Raw genomic sequence first — 19,621 nt, forward strand, 5'->3', positions numbered from 1 at the left:
GTACCAGCAAAGCATGGCAGGATATTGAGTCTAAGCTGGACAGACTCTTTAATCAATTTTAGAAGCAAATAACAAGCAGGAAGCCCCAAAAAGCTCCACCACAACCCCAACAAGCTCCACCACAGCTAAGCGAAGCAGTCCCCATTAAAATCCACCAATGCAAAAGGCGTCGAAGACGGGACCGGAGGCACAAACAGAAATGCAGAGCCTGCCCCACTTCAAGCACTCGCCTCCACCTTGAGCCACCACAATCCCGCACTGGATGTGAAGCACCACCGGGACAGATCCGACCACACGACAAAACAAGCTTCCACCACCTCAAGCCGCGAACCCGGCACTCAGGGACTCCCAGGTTCTGCACCTGGCGCCCAGAAGGGATCAGATGAGCACAAGCAGTAAACAGCAGCCTGCCAAGCATGTCCCACTATAGCCGATCCTCCACACCATGCCTTTGATCACATGAACTGCTCTCTGCACATTAACAAATCGTAAAGTAGCAAGCGTTTAAACATTTCACCTCCTAAAGAGTTTATTGTCGTAGTTCCTTACATGCCTAAACACAAACCCCCAAAAAACAAAACAAAACAAAAATAATAATAAAAAAAAAGAATGCAGCTTCAGAATTAATCTAAATTGTATGCTGTCTAGGAGGTGGGAGGGTCTGGGGGGAGGGTCTGCTGCTGATTGGCTGGAATGTGTCTGCTGACTGTGAGGTACAGGGTCAAAGTTTACTCAATGATGATGAATAGGGGGCGGACCGAACATCGCATATGTTCACCATCCGTGGCGAACGCGAACAAGCTATGTTCGCCAGGAACTATTCGCCAGCGAACTGTTCGAGACATCACTATTGTCTAACTCTAATCTTCAATGCATATCACACATTAAGAAAAACAGATATACAATTGCTACATGAAGTAAAAATCTGTAAAATATATATATATATATATATATATATATATATATATATATATATATATAAAGAAAAAGTAGATAGCACTCCACGGACTCACTTTGTTTAAATATAAAATTTAACTTTTAATGCTCCAGGTTAAAAAATCGACGTTTCAGTCTGACCAATCAGACTTTCATCAGGACTGAAAAGTCTGATTGGTCAGACTGAAACGTCGATTTTTTAACCTGGAGCATTAAAAGTTAAATTTTATATTTAAACAAAGTGAGTCCGTGGAGTGCTATCTACTTTTTCTTTATATTTTTGCCAGACAAGCACCCGGCAGTGAATATTAACCACAGTGAGTGCAACATTACTTGTATTTTTATATATATATATATATATATATATATATATATAAAGATTATTAGTCCTTGCACTCAGGCTAAAAATTGCCCTTCTATTTTTAAATGTCGGTGCCAGTCCTGGGGCTTGAACATTCAAAGCCAAAACAAATGGGCTGCCCTCACAGTCTTTCTTAGTAGAGTTTTCTTTATTCCAACATACAGATGTAGATCAACATTTCAGTCATCTTAGATACTTTCTTCAGGATAAAATAACACCTTTATTTTTTTATCCTGTTATTTATAGGAGACAATATTTCAACAGCAAGCGCATGACATTCTAAATAAATTTAGGGAAAAACAATATCCTGAGGAAATCCTGGAAAAAGCCCTTGAAGATGTGAGGGATGTTACACAAGTAGAATCAATCCAAAGAGATAGAAGATGTAAGAATGACTAAGAGAAATTTAAGGATGTTCTAGTGTTTAATTTTAACAATCAACATAAATCTATAAAAAAAAAAAACATCAATACATTCTGGCCAATAATAAAAACAGAGACCTTGGTGTCCAAACATAAAATCGCCTTTCGGGGTGCTCCAAACCCAAAGAATATTTTAGTCCATAGTTATAGTCATAGTTACAAAGAGAGCAAAGAGAGAACAAATAAACCACCAGGATGCCCCGTGAGCTTTTTTAGATGTAAGATGTGCTCTGCATGTAAAAATACACAGAGAACTAATGGCAAACAAGAGTTTATATTCAAATCAGATAGGACACAAAATGAATTAACGATTAAAGAACACATTACTTGTCATAGCAATAATGTGATTAATCTACTGAAATGTCCCTGTAAATTACAATATGTGGGGAGGATGACACGTCCCTTCCACATAAGGATTAGTGAGCACTTCTATAATATTAAAAAATGTGTAGAGAGCCAAAGTGTCTCAGAGAATTTTAAAAAGGTACATGGGCAAAACCCAAGTGGCTTAGAATTTTCTGGTATTAAACAGGTATCTAAGGATTGGAGAGGAGGTTATTTTATTCGTAAGATCGGACAGGAAGAGATGCGATGGATTTTACAATTAGAGACCCTAGTCCCATCCGGTCTTAACAAAAATTTTGAATTATGAAATGTTTTATAATTATTTATTTATTATTACTTTCTGTTATCTTTTTGAACATTTTTAGGTTTTTAATATTATATTTGTTTACACCTCTTACCCATCAACCTGTTTATTCCTCCCTGTTTATTCCTCTACATACCCTTTACATGGGTGTGTTTAATTTTTATTACTCTTAGTTTTTTTTTTTTTTACTGTATGATTTTACGTTGCCTGTAGTATCTACTTGAACTATTCACTTTTTTTTTATCTATATTTTTTACAGCTTTTTACTTCATGTAGCAATTGTATATTTGTATACAAATTGGTTTATTGTAAATCAGTCCGCCAGCTGAATATACAGACGCTATGTAATACCATATGCATTTTGGAGGTATATTTCCTTACTTAGTTTACTCTACTTTTTCACTCAGGACGTGCTATGTATATATTTATACACTATTTTAATCCAACTATGCCTCCTCATTATATTGTTCTGCTACTCCATGTTTTGGACATTTTAACCTTTTAATTCATTAAGGATGTTATAAACTTTTGATTTTATAGATTTTAAGATACCTAGGAGACTTTCTTGGTATAAAGTTGAGACTGTTAATGCCAACTGGATCACGGCAAGAAACCCTGCTTATAAAAGGCATACAGAGGAGGAAGGAGATGTTGCTCAGTTAAGAAGAGGAGGGGCAAAACGCGTCACAGGACCAGGAACGCAGAAGTGTTTGACGTGTGCATACCGGCAACACCAGCCACGATTGGAATTAGAAGGACGACGGCTACATCCCAAGTGTCTTTCATTCCCAGAGGACTGGTGAACGGATGGTGGACTTTATTTGCATTTGAATATACTTGGAATAAAGAAGTGTACGCTTACATATGATCCTGGTCACCAGAGCATCATTTGGATCACACACACTCTAGGGGCTGATCCTTATTGGGTGCTGTAGCTTTGAGTGGGGTTATTACCACTCTCAACTTGTGTGTTCAACACCTATAGTATTGTACATTTTGTAACTTTATTGCACTAGGAGTGCTTTCTGTGTTTTTTCTTTGTCTCCTATCTAGATACCGCAAGTGTACATTTACAACAGTTGCTGCAAGGATATATGTATTTGTTACATTGTGGGCTGAATTATATTATCACCTAATCATTTGTTTCATATACACCCAGAGAACACTTAAGCTGCATTTTAAATTTCACTTTAAAGGCTGTAAATCTCCACTAAGTGTTTTATGTTAGTTGCTGCATCTTTCACTGAATATTGTTTTATTTAACATATTTTTGTGCCATCTTATTTATAGACGTGTATAATATATAGTATTATCCTATACAAGTTGTCTGCTAGCCACAACCTGCTCTTGTTTGTTTATTGGTAATTTTTTGTGTGTACAGGGTCCCCTTATCCTCAGAGTTTGTGGCCTTATTGGATTCACAACAAATTTCTAGTTTGTCTATTTTGTTTTTTTTATTCTGTGTAATATGTGTGACTGCCGGTAAATTTGTCTAATACAACTTTTAATGTTTGTTTTATAGTCTATCTGTGCCAAAAACATGTTATTTTTTCTTCATAAAGTACATTTAGACCCACTGCAACAAAGCCCTATCATTTTCATGTGTGTTTATATTCAATTTTCCATCAAAATCATAAAAACAGCAATAAAATTAATGACATTTACATTTTATTAGTATGTATTGCATTATGATTCAGCTGAAATCTATAAAAATATGACTATTCTACTAATTTGTATCAGTTTCTTGACTAAACCATGAATTTTGGAGAACTGATAATTGAATTAGATATTTTTGGACCAAATGGCTGAATTGTAAATTTCCTTATTTTAGCCTAAATTCCATTTACATTGTCATCTCCTAGTTTTATGACTTTCATTAACAAAACTCCTTTGTTTAATTTTTTTAACTTTCTGAAATTTTCCTAAGAAGTAGCTCCACTCTTGGGATATTGTTTGCCTTCGGTAAAATCACAATGTCAACAGAAACTGTATAGTAAACAAGACAGAACACACAGAGAAGATAGAGAGTGAGAAAACCCTCTCCACTCCGTGGGATAGTAGTGCAGTGCTATATAATAAAGTTTAAAAAGAAAACTCTCACTATTTAGAATGTGTTGGGTAGTTCAACTTGGTTATATATACATACAGAGAAAAACACAAATAGAGACTATATAGTTGGTTATGACCAATAAATAGAATTTTCTATAAAGTAGCAAACTCACATACTAATGAGCCTTTTGAGGAATAGGCTCTAAACTCAGCAGGTATGTTCAATAAGTAGATCTACTTATTATTTTTTAATTGCATTTTATTGTATTTATTTTCATTTCATTATTTATATTAAACAAGCATTTTCTGTGCATTTTTATACAACAAGTGGATCCAGTTTCCAGTGTTGCCCAGGTTCTAAAGGGAGCTGTCACCCTATATTTGATGCAAACCAATATACTCAGAGCCAGTTTGGAAGGCTCTGAGCCAGGTGAGCACATTCTATATTTTTAAACAGCCTGTTTTGTGCCTGCAGATCTCACTTAGAGTGTGTATCCCCTTGTGTTTCCTTTTTCTCTACAATATATTGGAAGTACCATCTTGAGAAGATTCAAAAAAGGGGGTTGTATGTTACCCTAAACATACCTGCTGAAGAGTTTAGAGCCTATTCCTCAAAAGGCTCATTAGTATGTGAGTTTGCTACTTTATAGAAAATTCTATTTATTGGTCATAACAACCCTGCACTATATAGTCTCTATTTGTGTTTTTCTCTGTATGTATATATAACCAAGTTGAAATACCCAACAAATTCTAAATAGAGTGAGTTTTTCTTTTTAAACTTTATTATATAGCGCTGCACTACTATCCCACAGAGTGGAGAGGGTTTTCTCACTCTCTATCTTCTCTGTGTGTTCTGTCTTGTTTTCTAAACCAGTGGTTGAATTTTGGAGCACCCACAAAGTGTTCAAGCTGCTAATACTGTAAATTACCAAACAAATAAACGCCTATAACTCACACATTTGTTTCCCTGTAGAAACTGTATAGTGGCTATCAAAACAAAGACGCAAAACAAATTACAGTTGTCTTTGTGCCATATTATTATTATTATTATTATTATTATTATTATTATTTTTCATTGTTTTGTTTTCTATTTAGTCATGAGAAAAGTTTTTTTGAAATCCCAACTACAATTTTAAGCATTCTCCACTAGATGTCCTCGTTGCACTGTCATATTTAAACATTCTCTGTCCTACAAATATGCTTCACAGTGAAAAACAAACAAACTTCTCTATGCCTGCTAGCTATGTGAGCAACAAATTAACTGTTGTAGCTGCTTTAGTTTTCTTGTATACTGTGTAACTTTACACAATTAGACATGTTGAGTTATTCAATAACTGTGTTAATGCCCCCATGCTTAATTATCAAAAATAATTCAATACCATCTAGGGCATGTGGACTGTAAAACACGGACGTTGTTCTTAAGATTTCTCAGTGTCCAGATTTGGAAAACAGCCTTACTTTCAGGGTAATTAGCTTTGAAATACATCATGTAGCATTATATAATTATTACAGAAAAAAAGTTATTGCCAATCCAAAAATGTATTGAAAAGCCATTGTGCTATTATTACATTAGGTAATTGTCTAAATTTGGGAAATGTTTTTGCTTAGGAAGGGTTATAGAAAACATTAACCAAGTTTCAAAGAAAATAAACAATGAGACAAAAAAAACCCAAAATGTTTGGTCATATCATATGGAATAACTCTTTACAGCTTATCCTGGGATCTTATGGGATACGAAAAGAGACAGTGACAATAGAAACATATTTAAAAAGAGAGACAGCTGTTCACAGGCAAAGTATGTAATAAATTAATAATGTTAAAGGGAGTTTCCAACCTTGAAATATTTAAATGCTTTGTCCACCCTTCTGCCACACAAACAGTTAAGTAAAAGAATGTACACATAAGAGCTATTATTAAGCCATGAACCTTAAATGGATTCTCTAAGCACCAAAACAACTTTAGCTTCATTAAGCTGTTTTAATGTATAGATCATGTGTCTACAGTTTCACTGCTCAATTCTATGACATTTAGGGGTTGCATAACTTTGTTTATGCAGCCCACACCCCCTGTGGCTGTGACTCACTCTGTCTCCATGAAAAAAATGTTTCATTTTTAAACAGATCTTATAGCACAGTGTGTTTACTTTAGAATGTTCTACCTCCTGCTGTGTTAATTGAACTGTAATCACTCACATGAGCCTGTTTCAGACTTGAGTGACCTTTTAACAGAGAAGGAGAAAAGCTGATGCATGTAGGGAGGATATGTGAGTCTCAGCCAGTGATGATGCGGCTTGGGCATGTATAAACAAAGCAATTTTATTCTAAATGGCAAGTAGAAAGGTGTGAGCTATACGCCAAAAAAAAACTTAAGTAAGCTAAAACCAGTTGTGTTTGTACTTATAGTGTGCTTTTAAGTTTCTATGTCAAAAACATATTTGTAAGTATGCCAGATAACTTTTTCTTACACTAAAATTTATTTTTTGCATTTATTGGTAAACAAATATAGTAAAATAACTTCCCAGATTGTATTACCCTATTTATATTAAATCACTGATATATACATTTAAAAGAGAACCACGTTTGTCTTTTTGCTGAAACCTGGAAACTTAAGCAGACAAAAATAATTTCCAGGCAACACTTGCAGTTTTGCACTTAACCAGAAATTTTCACAATTTGACCAGTGGTTTAACATCTTACGTCAATTAGAATTGTATGGATCCAACTTAGAAATTTTTCAATTCTCCTAATTTAGTCTAAATTTTCATGGTTGGCTATTGAGTAGTTCTGATGTTTACACTAGGGATTCACTTTCCTGTGAATTGCCATGTATTTTCTATAGAATGTAAGCTATTACACGTAGGACTCTCATTTCATACAGATCAGCAGAAGGTGCTATAATAAATACATATAAAATATCAGCAACAAAACACAAAGCTGCATTTTCTAGAACCAAGTGTTTTTGCCAGTTTTAAAATTTGTATGAACATAACAGTAAAGTATGTGTTTTTCATATTAGTTTTAACTTGCCTAGAATGAAAATCAAGTCAGGCTCTGCTATTTATGTCATTAAGATGTTCTACTTTTGTTAAGCTAGATTACTATTTGCTAAGTAAAGAATTCACTTAAAACCTTTTTAATGCACATTCAAATCTTTCATCGCAGTAATGAAATTATTTTGCGTGTTGCTAAAAGCCTAATATACTTTGTCTCTCATAAGACTGCTGTACAATTTAGATATGTTGTGAATACTAACTACCCCTAAAGGAAAACTCCAATCACAATATCAAAGACATCCTTCTGTAGTGGTTATAGTGCCAGAAGTGCACTGATGCCTCTCACAGTAAGTAGTCAAACAGCTTTAGAATGGTTTGGCAACTTACCGGTGTTTTTTAACCGTACAGTAACTCCAGTCCCTGCTTCTGGTCTTCTCCTGCAGGATAATCTTGTTTGCTCTAGAGTACTAATCAGGGTCATTCAGCACTGAAATCATTTGCTGAGAGTGTCACCTGAGATCTCTTGGCCAAAAAGTGCGGCCCTGGATCAGCTGTGCTTTATTTTCACAGAGAAATCTGGCTTCTCCTGCATGTATCTTGGTGACCTAAAGTATGTTATCAAACTGTACTAAACCAGTTTGACTACTCACCATGGGATGGCACCAGAGTACTCCTGGAACCCTAACAATTACAGTGGTTTGTAGTGGTTATGGTGCTAGGAGTTTTTTAATCCTAAAATTAAATCTAAAATCTAAAATTAAATCTTTATTTTACCTTGAAATGGTTCATCTTATTTTTTATGTCTGGAGATGCCCTGTTTCTTGTGCTAGGAATCGTGTGGACAGTCCTTCCATCAGTTTGACATTTTAATGTTATGGGGTTTTCTCTGCATTGACACAAGTGAGTTAACACTCATCTGAGATATCTTGGCTTGGCAATTAACTACTGGAAAGCTATTTAGTGTTTGACCATTGCCACTGAGTGTCTCTTACAGTTTAATGTAAGTGTGAATGGGATCCCTCTTATGACCCCATGCTTTGCCAATGCAGATGCATAAAGTTTCTCTGCATCTGACTTTACATATTTAATTTCATATTAATTGCAGCCTGTCAACTCCAATTATTATCACTATTAAGTAATACAATTTGTGTTTGCTTACAGGAAGTCCTGCACAACTGTCAGTTACACAGAATATCATTTTGCGCCGACGATAAAACAGACAAGAGGATATTCACATTCATATGCAAGGATTCGGAGTCAAATAAGCACTTATGTTATGTGTTCGATAGTGAGAAGTGTGTAAGTATGCCAGATGTTTTAGGGCGTTTTTTCTGTCCTACATGAAAAGGGTTTGACTTGGCTGGAGTCCCCTTAAACAACTTGGGATCATATGAAATCCGCAGATGTTTATCTTCATTAATGGGTCCAACCTGTCATGAGAAAATAGATCAAGATGTTTCTTTTGAATCCCTTCCCATGCAATCTTTTTTACGGCATTAAGCAAAATGTGATTTTCCTTTTGTTGTAGAAATCTTGATTGCCTGTTAGAATTGAGTTTGCCAAATTCCAATTTGAAATGGCTCCTTTACATTCAAATTAAAATAATACTGCAGACTTAATTTAATATATATTTTATGCATGATATAGAAAATTCATACCAAAAAGTACTTGAAGATATAAAAAAAAAAAGAAAAAAGCTCAGAATGTGCTCGTTTACAAGTTTTTCCCAGATATGTCATCTGCCTCCATCCTTTCTTGTTAAAACTGAGAACTGGTTATAGAGATTTAATGAGCATGTGAGCATTTTTGATGTGACATGCACATATTCTTAATTTCTCATTGAGATTCCTGCATTTCTTGTTGTCAGCTGAAGCAGCAGCACTTTCATTGGGGAATAAAAAGTTAACGATTTGTGCAACAGAGCTGAACCTTCTATCTGTCTGGTTGTTTGTAGCGCCTCATTCTCTCCCCACCCCCACTCCCCCATCACAAAATACACATGTATGCAACCCTCCCTCAAAGTGTAGTGAAATTTACAGTTGTAATCAAAATAATTCAACCCCTATAGAAAATCAGGTTTATTGTCAACATTTAAAGACTTTTATCTATTTGCAAAGAACAAATCAATCAAAAGTAATTGAAATAGCTCAACACAATGAATGCTTAAAGTGGTTTCCCCAAATTCAACTGCAAATGCAATGTATAATGACTTGCCCAGTCTCAAATTCTTTCAACCACCTGAATAGAATCCCTCACAACAGCATAAATATGCAAAACAGATTAATTAATTAATTAATTAATTATTGCCATTTATATAGCGCCAACAGATTCCGTAGCGCTTTACAATATTATGAGAGGGGGATTTAACTATAAATAGGACAATTACAAATAAACTTACATGAACAATAGGTTGAAGAGGACCCTGCTTAAACGAGCTTACATTCTATAGGAGGTGGGGTGTAAAACACATTAGGACAGGAATTTACAATCAAATAAGGTGGGCTGCCCTTTAGGAGAGGGCAAGAGACAGGTATGTGAGGTAAGGGTTAGTCTTGGAGGCCATAAGCTTTCCTAAAGAGATGGGTTTTAAGGCACTTCTTAAAAGATGCAAGACTAGGGGAGAGTCTGATGGCGGTAGGCAGGCTATTCCATAGGAAGGGAGCCGCCCGCGAGAAGTCCTGCAAGCGCGAGTTGGCCGTACGAGTGCGGACAACGGACAGGAGGTGGTCACGGGCAGAACGGAGAGACCGAGAAGGGACATACCTATGGATCTGTGAGGAGATATAAGAGGGGCTAGAGTTGTTCAGTGCTTTATAGGTGTGAGTTAGTACCTTGAATTGACTCCTATAGCATACAGGAAGCCAATGTAAGGACTGGCAGAGGGGTGAGGTGTGAGAGAAACGACTAGAGAGGAAAATCAATCTAGCAGCAGCATTCATTACGGACTGTAAGGGTGCAGTACGGCTATTGGGGAGACCAATCAGGAGAGGGTTACAATAATCCATGCGGGAAATTACTAGAGCATGGACAAGCTCCTTGGTAGTATCTGGTGCAAGAAAGGGGCGGATGCGGGCTATGTTTTTAAGATGGAATCTACAGGATTTGGCAACATGCTGGATGTGAGGCTCAAAGGTGAGACCAGAGTCAAGTATGACGCCAAGACAGCGCGCTTGCAAGGATGGACTGATGTTGGTACCACAAACTTGGAGGGAGAGCGAAAGAGGAGGATCAGTATTAGGAGGAAAGACAAGGAGCTCAGTTTTTGAGAGATTGAGTTTCAGAAAGCGGGAGGACATCCAGTCAGAGATGGAAGAAAGGCAAGCAGTGACACGTTGCAGGACGGCAGGGGAGAGGTCCGGGGAGGAGAGATATAGCTGGGTGTCATCAGCGTACAGGTGGTAGTGAAATCCAAAAGAGGTAATAAGTTTGCCAAGAGAGGCAGTATAAAGAGAAAATAGAAGGGGACCAAGGACAGAGCCTTGGGGAACTCCAACCGAGACAGGGCAAGGGGAGGAGGTATCATTAGAAAAGGAGACACTGAATGAGCGTTGGGAGAGATAAGAGGAAAACCACGAGAGGACAGAGTCACAGAGACCAAGCGATTGAAGAGTTTGAAGAAGGAGAGCATGATCAACGGTGTCAAAGGCCGCTGAGAGGTCAAGAAGAATTAGTATGGAGTAGTGGCCTTTGGATTTAGCTGCGATTAGGTCGTTAGTAACTTTGATAAGGGCAGTCTCTGTAGAGTGGAGAGGGCGGAAGCCAGATTGAAGAGGGTCAAGGAGAGAGTTGGAATTGAGGAAATGAGACACACGGTTAAAGACAAGTCTTTCCAGAAGCTTTGAGGAAAAAGGGAGCAGGGATATGGGACGGTAGTTAGAGGGGGTGGATGGGTCGAGGGATGTTTTTTTTAGTATAGGTACTACAGTGGCATGTTTAAGGTCAGCAGGGACGATGCCAGAGGAGAGCGAGCAGTTGAAGATGTGTTAGAGAAGGCACGAGACAAGTGGAGAGAGATCTAATAAGGTGAGATGGGATGGGATCGAGCGGGCAAGTGGTGGGGCGAGAGGAGCAAAGAAGAGCAGCCACCTCTTGGTCAGTAGCTGGGGAGAATGTCTGAAGGGTAGGAAAGGCATGATCTATGTGTGATTGAGAAACAGAAAGGCAAGGAGGGGAGAATTCTTTCCTTAGCTGTTCAATCTTGTCAGTGAAGTAACATGCGAAGTTATCAGCAGTAAGGTTAGTTTTGGGGGTGGCCACAGCAGGGCGAAGAAGAGAATTAAAGGTGTGAAAGAGACGCCTGGGGTTGCGGGAACATGAACTAATGAGAGTGGAAAAATAGGACTGTTTGGCAATGTAGTCTCAAGCGCACCTGATGCAGCTAATAAGGGTTTCATTAATTGCACCACGATGCTTGTGCTGAAACACTTGAAATATCTGAACTGGCTAGTGGTTTGTTGAGTGTCACATTTGACTGCATTTTAGAAACATTGCTAAGTCAAAATAATTAAGAGAGATATAGATAAGTAAAAACAAAGTCACTCGTCCCCCTCCCTGACTGTAGGAATGATATGACCCACGTTAACTTTCTCTATTGTGTGGAAGGGGGTAAGCTGACCTTTTCAGCACACTTATACCAGTGACATCTGGCAGAGAAATGTGTTCCCCTACAGGCTAGTAATCATTCCTAGAGCATTAATGAGACTTTTCTGGACTACATATAACTCTGCAGAGTACATGAATGTAAAAATGTTTGAAATCAAGTCTGGAAGTTAAGTGGTTAAATGTGCTCAAGCTTATAAATCTTGTGGAAGGATGCTGTATTTCAAAACCTGCAGAATTTAGATATATTACCCAGGCATCAGGAATTTGGGCATAGAGCGTCTAGAACTTTAGATGCCCGACTGAATCTGGAGATATCTGACCCCAGCCACTTTCCAATGTACTTCCTTCTGAATGAAAAGAAGGAAAGCATGACATCCATGACATATAGTGGATCTATCTCATACCTAATAGTAAATTTTAACATCTTGAAGGAAATATAATTCTATAAATGATCTTATGTCTGATTTCTATATAGTCGTCTATCCTGTGGTAGGAAGACTTGCCTCATCACTACAGATTTCATAATATTGTTATCCAGAAGCTTGCAATAAGGACCTCTCTGAAAAAAGAAGTTGGCTGAGGTTTTGCTTGGAGGAAGCATTTGCTCCCCAAAATCTCAGCCATACTTACCTTGAAGTTTCTGATCTTAGGCAGTAAATGAACCAGACCTGTAGAAGGGTATGAATAAGTTACACACCATTCTGATATCTTTCAAAACAGCTGCAAGTTAGCAAAGGCTAACTCTACTTTCTACCCTCTTCCAAGCTCTTGCTCCAAGACTTCATAGCTCTTGATTAGACAGGAAATAAAAGTATCAAGATGAGCATCCACTGTCAAAAACACCATTCTTCAACCAAAACTTGTCTTTCTTCATTGGATTTATTCAGCTGGAAATCCATTTCAACTTTATTACATTGATGAGACCTGCATATTTTTTATTTTTGCAAAACTCTAAATTGGAACATCCTAGTTTTAGTTTCCATATATGTGATAAAGTATGTTTTTGAACATTTGATCATGTGAATTGTGCATGTCCATTAATGCAGATAAACATGTACATTTTTGTGCATGCACACTACATAATGAGAGGGATGAAAAAAAGAATAGTCGCTAGAGATTTGGATTTTACTTTAAAAAAAAGCATTTTCGTTATGAATTCCCCAAACATTGACAACAGATATTGTTATACTCTAAACCAGGATTTATCAGGATGTAACAAGGGAATAGAGTTTAAGCTTAAAGAAACGTGTATAGAAAAATATGTTTTGCTTTTTCAACTTTTGGTCTAAAAACTGCAATTCCCTTTTTATTTCTCCATGGTTCCCAGTTAAGTGTTACACAAATAATGAAATCATATTGTAGTCAAATAACCACTTTTAATATAAGAAATGTTGTTGTAGAAGATGGGAAGAGATAGTGGGTCTGTTATTTAAGGTCTATAATTAAGCCCTGGAAGTTAAACTGATTTTCTCAAGAGTTTAATACAGTGCCTTTAAAAACCTGGCACTTTAAAACACAATTTCATTTTAGATTCCATTAGAAAATGTGTTCACATGTTGCTGGGAAGGGGTTAAATAAAACGTATATTAACAAAATTGATTGCCAGTATTAATGTCAGATAGAAATTAGCTTTAGCAGTAACAAGGAGTTATGACCATTTTCTAGCCTAAGGTAGCTGCAAAACTGAAAAATGAACGTAATTTTCCATTACCAATAGTTCAGACATGTCATAGTTAAAGGTGCTATGATAAATCCTCACAAAACAGTAAATTCCAAAAAGCACTTAATATTAACCAATAAAGCATGAAAATATTCATAATGTCACATTAGCAAATCCTAGCAGTTTGGTAGTTATAAAAATATTTTTATTAGTATCCTTGCTCTTCCACTGCTATCATGAAAATACACACCTAACATTTTCTACCTGACTGGAAATTTTACTCTAAGATTTGGTGAACAGGAACCTTACATGTGGCACACACACCTAAATATAAGTATTATTAGAGTGATTTTCTTTTTTTTTCTTTTTGGATATGCCAGCGACTTGAAGTTTTATTAAATTAAAGTTCACATTTTTGTTTTTTTTTTACTGGGGGTTACTGGTTTTGGGGTTACTGGTAGATGCATGATGTTATGAATAGCTGTTTGATGCAGGTTTGAATAATGGCAATGACATGAACCAACTCCCACGCAACAATGTGTGCAATCGTATTATTTGCAAAGCAATACATAAACAAACATTTCTCCGGAAACCTTGCCTTCTTCTTTGCTGCAGTGTTGATTTTCACATTCCAGATTTAACATTTCCCTACATCAATGCAGATTAAATGGAAATCTTCCTCCTACTTTCAAAGTACAGTAAGATTTGAAACACAAACTTTATGGCTACATTCTAACAGCTTGATTGACAGTTTTCAGTAGAGTGCAAAGATGGTGTTCCGACTCCTACAGCTGCTTGCAATGCCCTGAACCATGAACTACTTCCAGAGACTCCTCAATATATGCTTTCCTGTGTTCACCTCCAAAGGGGCACCTATAGGTTATGTAAATATACCAATTGTACGAACACGGTGCCCTATAAGTACTTTTTTTTTTTTTACATATTGTATTTTTAAAAAATATATATTTTTCTAAAGCTGCATTGATAAGATAGCAATCAGATTCCTTACATGTTACTTCAAGTAGATTATTTGGATATATTTTTTAAATCATCTGTTTTTGTCGCCCAAGAGTAGTGGTAGTTTGAGTGCAGGACTTGCTTTTTTGTGTATTTCTATGTCTGCACTAATATTTGGCCTTTTGCTGTCTCTGTCTAAAATATTATAATGCTGTATAATTTCTAAAACATTTTATTTCTCTAATATTTTTAGATATGATCAGCAAATAAGTAAGAAATAAAATGATAAACATTTAAATATTTTTTAAAGTATCCATAAAGAGCAACATTTCCACACAAAATTTGCTATTGCAATTTATTTTTTGTTAACCTTTTCGATGACCTTCTATATGCAAAATATGCTAGCCAGAAGCACAAAAATACTTGTATATATTTGCACTTGACATTTTGTTCAAGATTCCATTCCTAGTAAGAGATCTTTATGCTTGTTGCACTGTGGGAAGAACTGTGGATCTCACAACAAGTGAAGCAATTCATAAACTCCTGCACTGGACCTTCAGATCATTGACAACACTATCATCCCATGATGCTCTGCATGAGTTCTGTAGTTTCCCTACAATATTGTGCTTAATGAATCATGAAAAAGGTTATTAATTGCATTGGATGCCAGGCTGTGCCAAGCTTTAAGTATGGATTCTTCTTAAGTATGGATAATAGCTTTTATTTATCTAGTAGTTAGAAAGTACTTTACTACTGAAGTAGTTCTTCCTTAAAGATAGTTAACGGAAGCGTGTATAGTGTATACTTATTTATCATAAGTATTCTTGACGAGTAAAATAAGAAAACTGTATTTTTTACAAGAAAAGGATGCTTGTTTTTTTTTTCTTAGTAAGTAACAAAACATAATTGTACTGAGCACGCCATTTTGTAAGACATGGAAAATCAGTCATGATATGAATTAAAGCTAAGGGATATTTTATATGTCTGCACGATTCATTACTGGAACATAGCCCTGTGGAAAAAATACAGTGTTTAATTTGCTTGTGTTGTAACAGAACTACTCATTCTCTGTAAACTAATATGTGGTGGTAGCATCAGTAAAATAAAGTGGGTGGTTGGAATACATATGGTTTTCATCAACAGACCCCAGGATACCTTCCATCAATCATTTATTTTTCTAGAAGATGATGATGTCACTTAAAATGAAGCTAACTAGATAAGAAAAAAAAATATATGGCTAAATCTTTATTATTATTATTATTTTATTATTTATATAGCGCCAACAAATTCCGTAGCGCTGTACAATGGGTGGACTAACAGACGCATAATTGAGATCAGACCACTGGACGTACAGGAACAGAGGGGGTTGAGGGCCCTGCTCGATGAGCTTACATGCTAGAAGGAGTGGGGTATAGTGACACAAAGGGTTAAAGTAGGGGAATTAAATAGTTTGTTAGAGAAGGGTTTATTGAGTGCTTGGTAGGTCATTTTTGACAGTTGATATAATAAATAATTTTCACCTCACAAACAACTGAACCCAACCAAGTGAAATGAAAAAAAAAATCAAAATCCTAGTGTCAAAAAAAATCATATATATCATCTATGAATATTTTTTGTTGTTGTTCTTTTATAATTTAGTAATTATTAATTAAATGTATTAATTTAGTAATCTGCATTTAATTTCAACTGCAATTTTATTATGCACTTCTACTACTATTTAGTGCATTCAATAAACATTAGTTCATAATGAGACTTACATACCACATATGTCTCATAAGACCAAGCAGCTGCCTAAAATCTGTCGAACTGTATGCAGTGACTGTCCGGCCAAAACTGGGAAGATTGGGCAACATGGTGATTGTCTGTGGTGGTGTGTAGCTCTCATTAGCTCAGCTGAGAACATACACAACTTCCATTTAAAACACAGTTTTGGTTTATAGGTCATGCCCGTGCAGTCTCACTGTTTATCTATCTGCCATTTAAAGGAATTCAATAACTTTGCAGGTGCAGCCCCAGTCACACCTCCCTGCATGTGACTTACACAGCCTTGCTAAACACTTCCTGTAAAGAGAAATCATGTTTAAACTTCCTTTATTGCATATTATGTTTAATGTATTCTATCTTATATCCTGCTACAATGATAGCCTTCTACACCATGCAGGAGCTACTTGTATGTGATTAAAGCTCAATTTACACATCAGGAGATAAAGACTTCTAAAGCAAGTAAATATCTGATAAAAAAAAAGTCATGCAGAAAGCCAAGGTAGTTGTGGCTAGGTATCATAAACAGAAACAAAATAGATTTTACTCCTTCATGGCAGAGAATTGAGCAGTAAGACTGCAGGAGCATGATCAATACATTAAACTAAAGTAAAGGGACTAGTGTTCCTTTAAGTTGTGTTGGTGCACAGTGTGTTATAAACATGCTATTTTAACTTTACTACATATCTCTAAAATGTGGAAATAAAAATTAAAAGGGCGTTAAGTATTTTACCTCTTTGCAGAACTCCTATACTTCGATTTTTACGCATGGTCTATAGATGCGACTGCCTCTTAAGAGAACATCTGTTAGATAAAAGAACACCATGAATTAAGAACTGAAAAAAAAATATTTAATGATATCTCAAGGAGGAAATAAAATATCAAATACCAGAGCCTGCCTAACATTCATTCCACTTATCTTATTTATGAATTCTGGAAAATATTTCTCTTTTCTTGGAACATACCTAAAAAATGAAGTTGGTACTTTGTCCTTAAACCATATCCCTGCAAATCTGAAAACAGGTAGCATATTCTATATACGGTTCTATGCCCATTTGTATACTCTCCTGAGCTCTAAAACGGCAAATGCATTAGTTAATATTATTTTGACGCTTTACCATGAGTCAAGCACTGAAATTGACAAACTGTAAAATGCTTAGCATTGTGAGATCCAAGGGGATTAGCAAATTCTAACACTAATATTCTTAACTTGCTGGAAAACATACAATGGACCAAATATACACATACAGGGCATATTAGTCATATAGACTTTTAGTCATAGCAGAAAGAGGTCCAAGTATCTGTTGTTCTGATAAATACCTCCCTGGTCATTTTTGTCTCCGGGTGAATTAAAAGCCATTTAGGAGATATTCCCTTCCAGATTCACAAGCAGCTACTCCTTACAGCAATCTCCCGAACAGGAAACTATACGAATTCTCCAAACTCCCGAACCAGAACCATACGATTGCTGTAAACATCCGAACAGGAAAAAACATACAAAAGGTTTACACTCCAAGCAGTCGAACTGGAACAGCATACAATCAAATCCCCCCAAGAACGAGACATGGTTCCGTGTTATTGGTCAAGCAGTGGTCTGGTTTAATGGGGCTACCTGCCCGGTATTTATGCAGGTCTTCCACCAGGTGGACACTCCCCTAGGGGACCTGGTGGAAGACTGGGACACAAATTGCACAGTGACCAATCACAGACATTCATAGTGAAACACTCCCACTAGTACAGTATAATCCTTCCTCTCTATCCTGGAGATAATTGGAGAGAGGCAAAACTACATTACACGCATGTTAGCAAAAATACATAAAAATACACAATGTTACAAATACTGCATAAAACATATACGTTCAACATATCCCCAGATAGCTTAGATCTGAGCGTACATTATTACCGAATGGCGCTCAGATCACATACATACAGTTCAATCGCCATGGAGCTAAAGTCTTTCACATAGTCTTTCGTTATACGAATGGGCTCCGTGGCATAGCTATCTGGGGTAGCACTGTTCACACAGAGAAAATACCGAAGGGACCGGCGTTCGGATAAATGCAGGAGGAGGGAGGTCGGCGGCTCAGCGTTGTTCATGAATATAAGTGTCCGTTTTCAGTTCCACAGTTTTGTAGCTGAACACCGCTGGCCGTTCAGCAGTTTAAGATGGCCGCTGCCACGTGTTCGGCTATACGAACAACGGCCACCCAGCATTCGTCAATTAAGCTGCGGTTAACCACAGCTTCTGGGAGATTAATGGGAGAGGTGGTCTGGTCATTCGTGCGTGTGTTCGGTAAATTGAATTTACCAAACACCCTGGCAGAAAGGCACGAACAAGCCTTTCTGCAGGGATAAATAAAGGTTTTTAACATGGGGCCATAGTCCAGAGGTAGCAGGCAGGCAACCAGGCTTCTCCAGAACATAGTGGCGAGGTTGGATTCACCACACCAGTACTAGCCTTGAATATAACAGTAATGAAAGGGAATTATTAAATAATCAGATTTTGTTAATTTTATGTAAAATAGCCAGGAGAGTAGAGGAAGTTTCTGAATTTTGGACAACAGTTTGGGAGCCTTAGTATCAATAGATCAGTTTGTCTGTGAGTTTGTATATGTCTGTCTTTGTATAACCCTTTAAGCTATTTATGCATGTATGTAAATGTATTAGAAAATTATTGGCAAATGGGTGAAAAAGTCAAAGCATTAGAACAAATATTTAGATTTTTTTACCTTTTTAGTGTATGTGTCAAAAGAGACTTTTGCAGCCAGTAGGGGAACTATTACTCACTGATTGCTATGTGTGAATTTAAATATGTGTGCAAGACTGTGTGGAAGCATTTATAATACAGCTTATACCATCTGTTACTTTTTTACACTTCTATTATACACTATAGCAATGTTCTCGAATTGCATGGAGGGAGTATGTATGTCTTTTGGGCTGTGGATGTGTTAATATTATGTAAATCTAATGCTGACCAGCCAAATAAAATTTTCTTTCTTTCAATGAAGGCTGAGGAAATAACGCTAACTATTGGTCAGGCTTTTGATTTGGCCTACAGAAAATTCTTGGAGTCTGGAGGAAAAGATGTTGAAACGAGAAAACAAATAGCAGGACTGCAGAAAAGGGTATGAACTGTAATTTTTAATAAAACAAGCACAGTGTGTAAATAATTAACACAAGATTTTAAAACAGGGGTGTTAATTTGCCAACAAATATAGTGTTTTTTATAAAA

General features: G+C 36.5%; 1 protein-coding gene across 4 annotated transcripts in view; it reads left to right on the forward strand.

The window, feature by feature from the left end:
- GULP1 (GULP PTB domain containing engulfment adaptor 1) overlaps window positions 1-19,621 on the forward strand; it is a 670,190-nt gene that overhangs the window by 546,131 nt on the left and 104,438 nt on the right. For all 4 annotated transcript variants that reach the window (XM_063430129.1, XM_063430126.1, XM_063430128.1 and 1 more), the window contains 2 exons: window positions 8,571-8,708; window positions 19,398-19,514. In XM_063430129.1, the coding sequence (XP_063286199.1) occupies window positions 8,571-8,708; window positions 19,398-19,514 (255 nt within the window). The remainder of the gene's footprint in view (window positions 1-8,570; window positions 8,709-19,397; window positions 19,515-19,621) is intronic.

The sequence above is a fragment of the Pelobates fuscus genome, chromosome 8, assembly GCF_036172605.1.
Source record: "Pelobates fuscus isolate aPelFus1 chromosome 8, aPelFus1.pri, whole genome shotgun sequence".
NCBI lineage: Eukaryota > Metazoa > Chordata > Amphibia > Anura > Pelobatidae > Pelobates > Pelobates fuscus.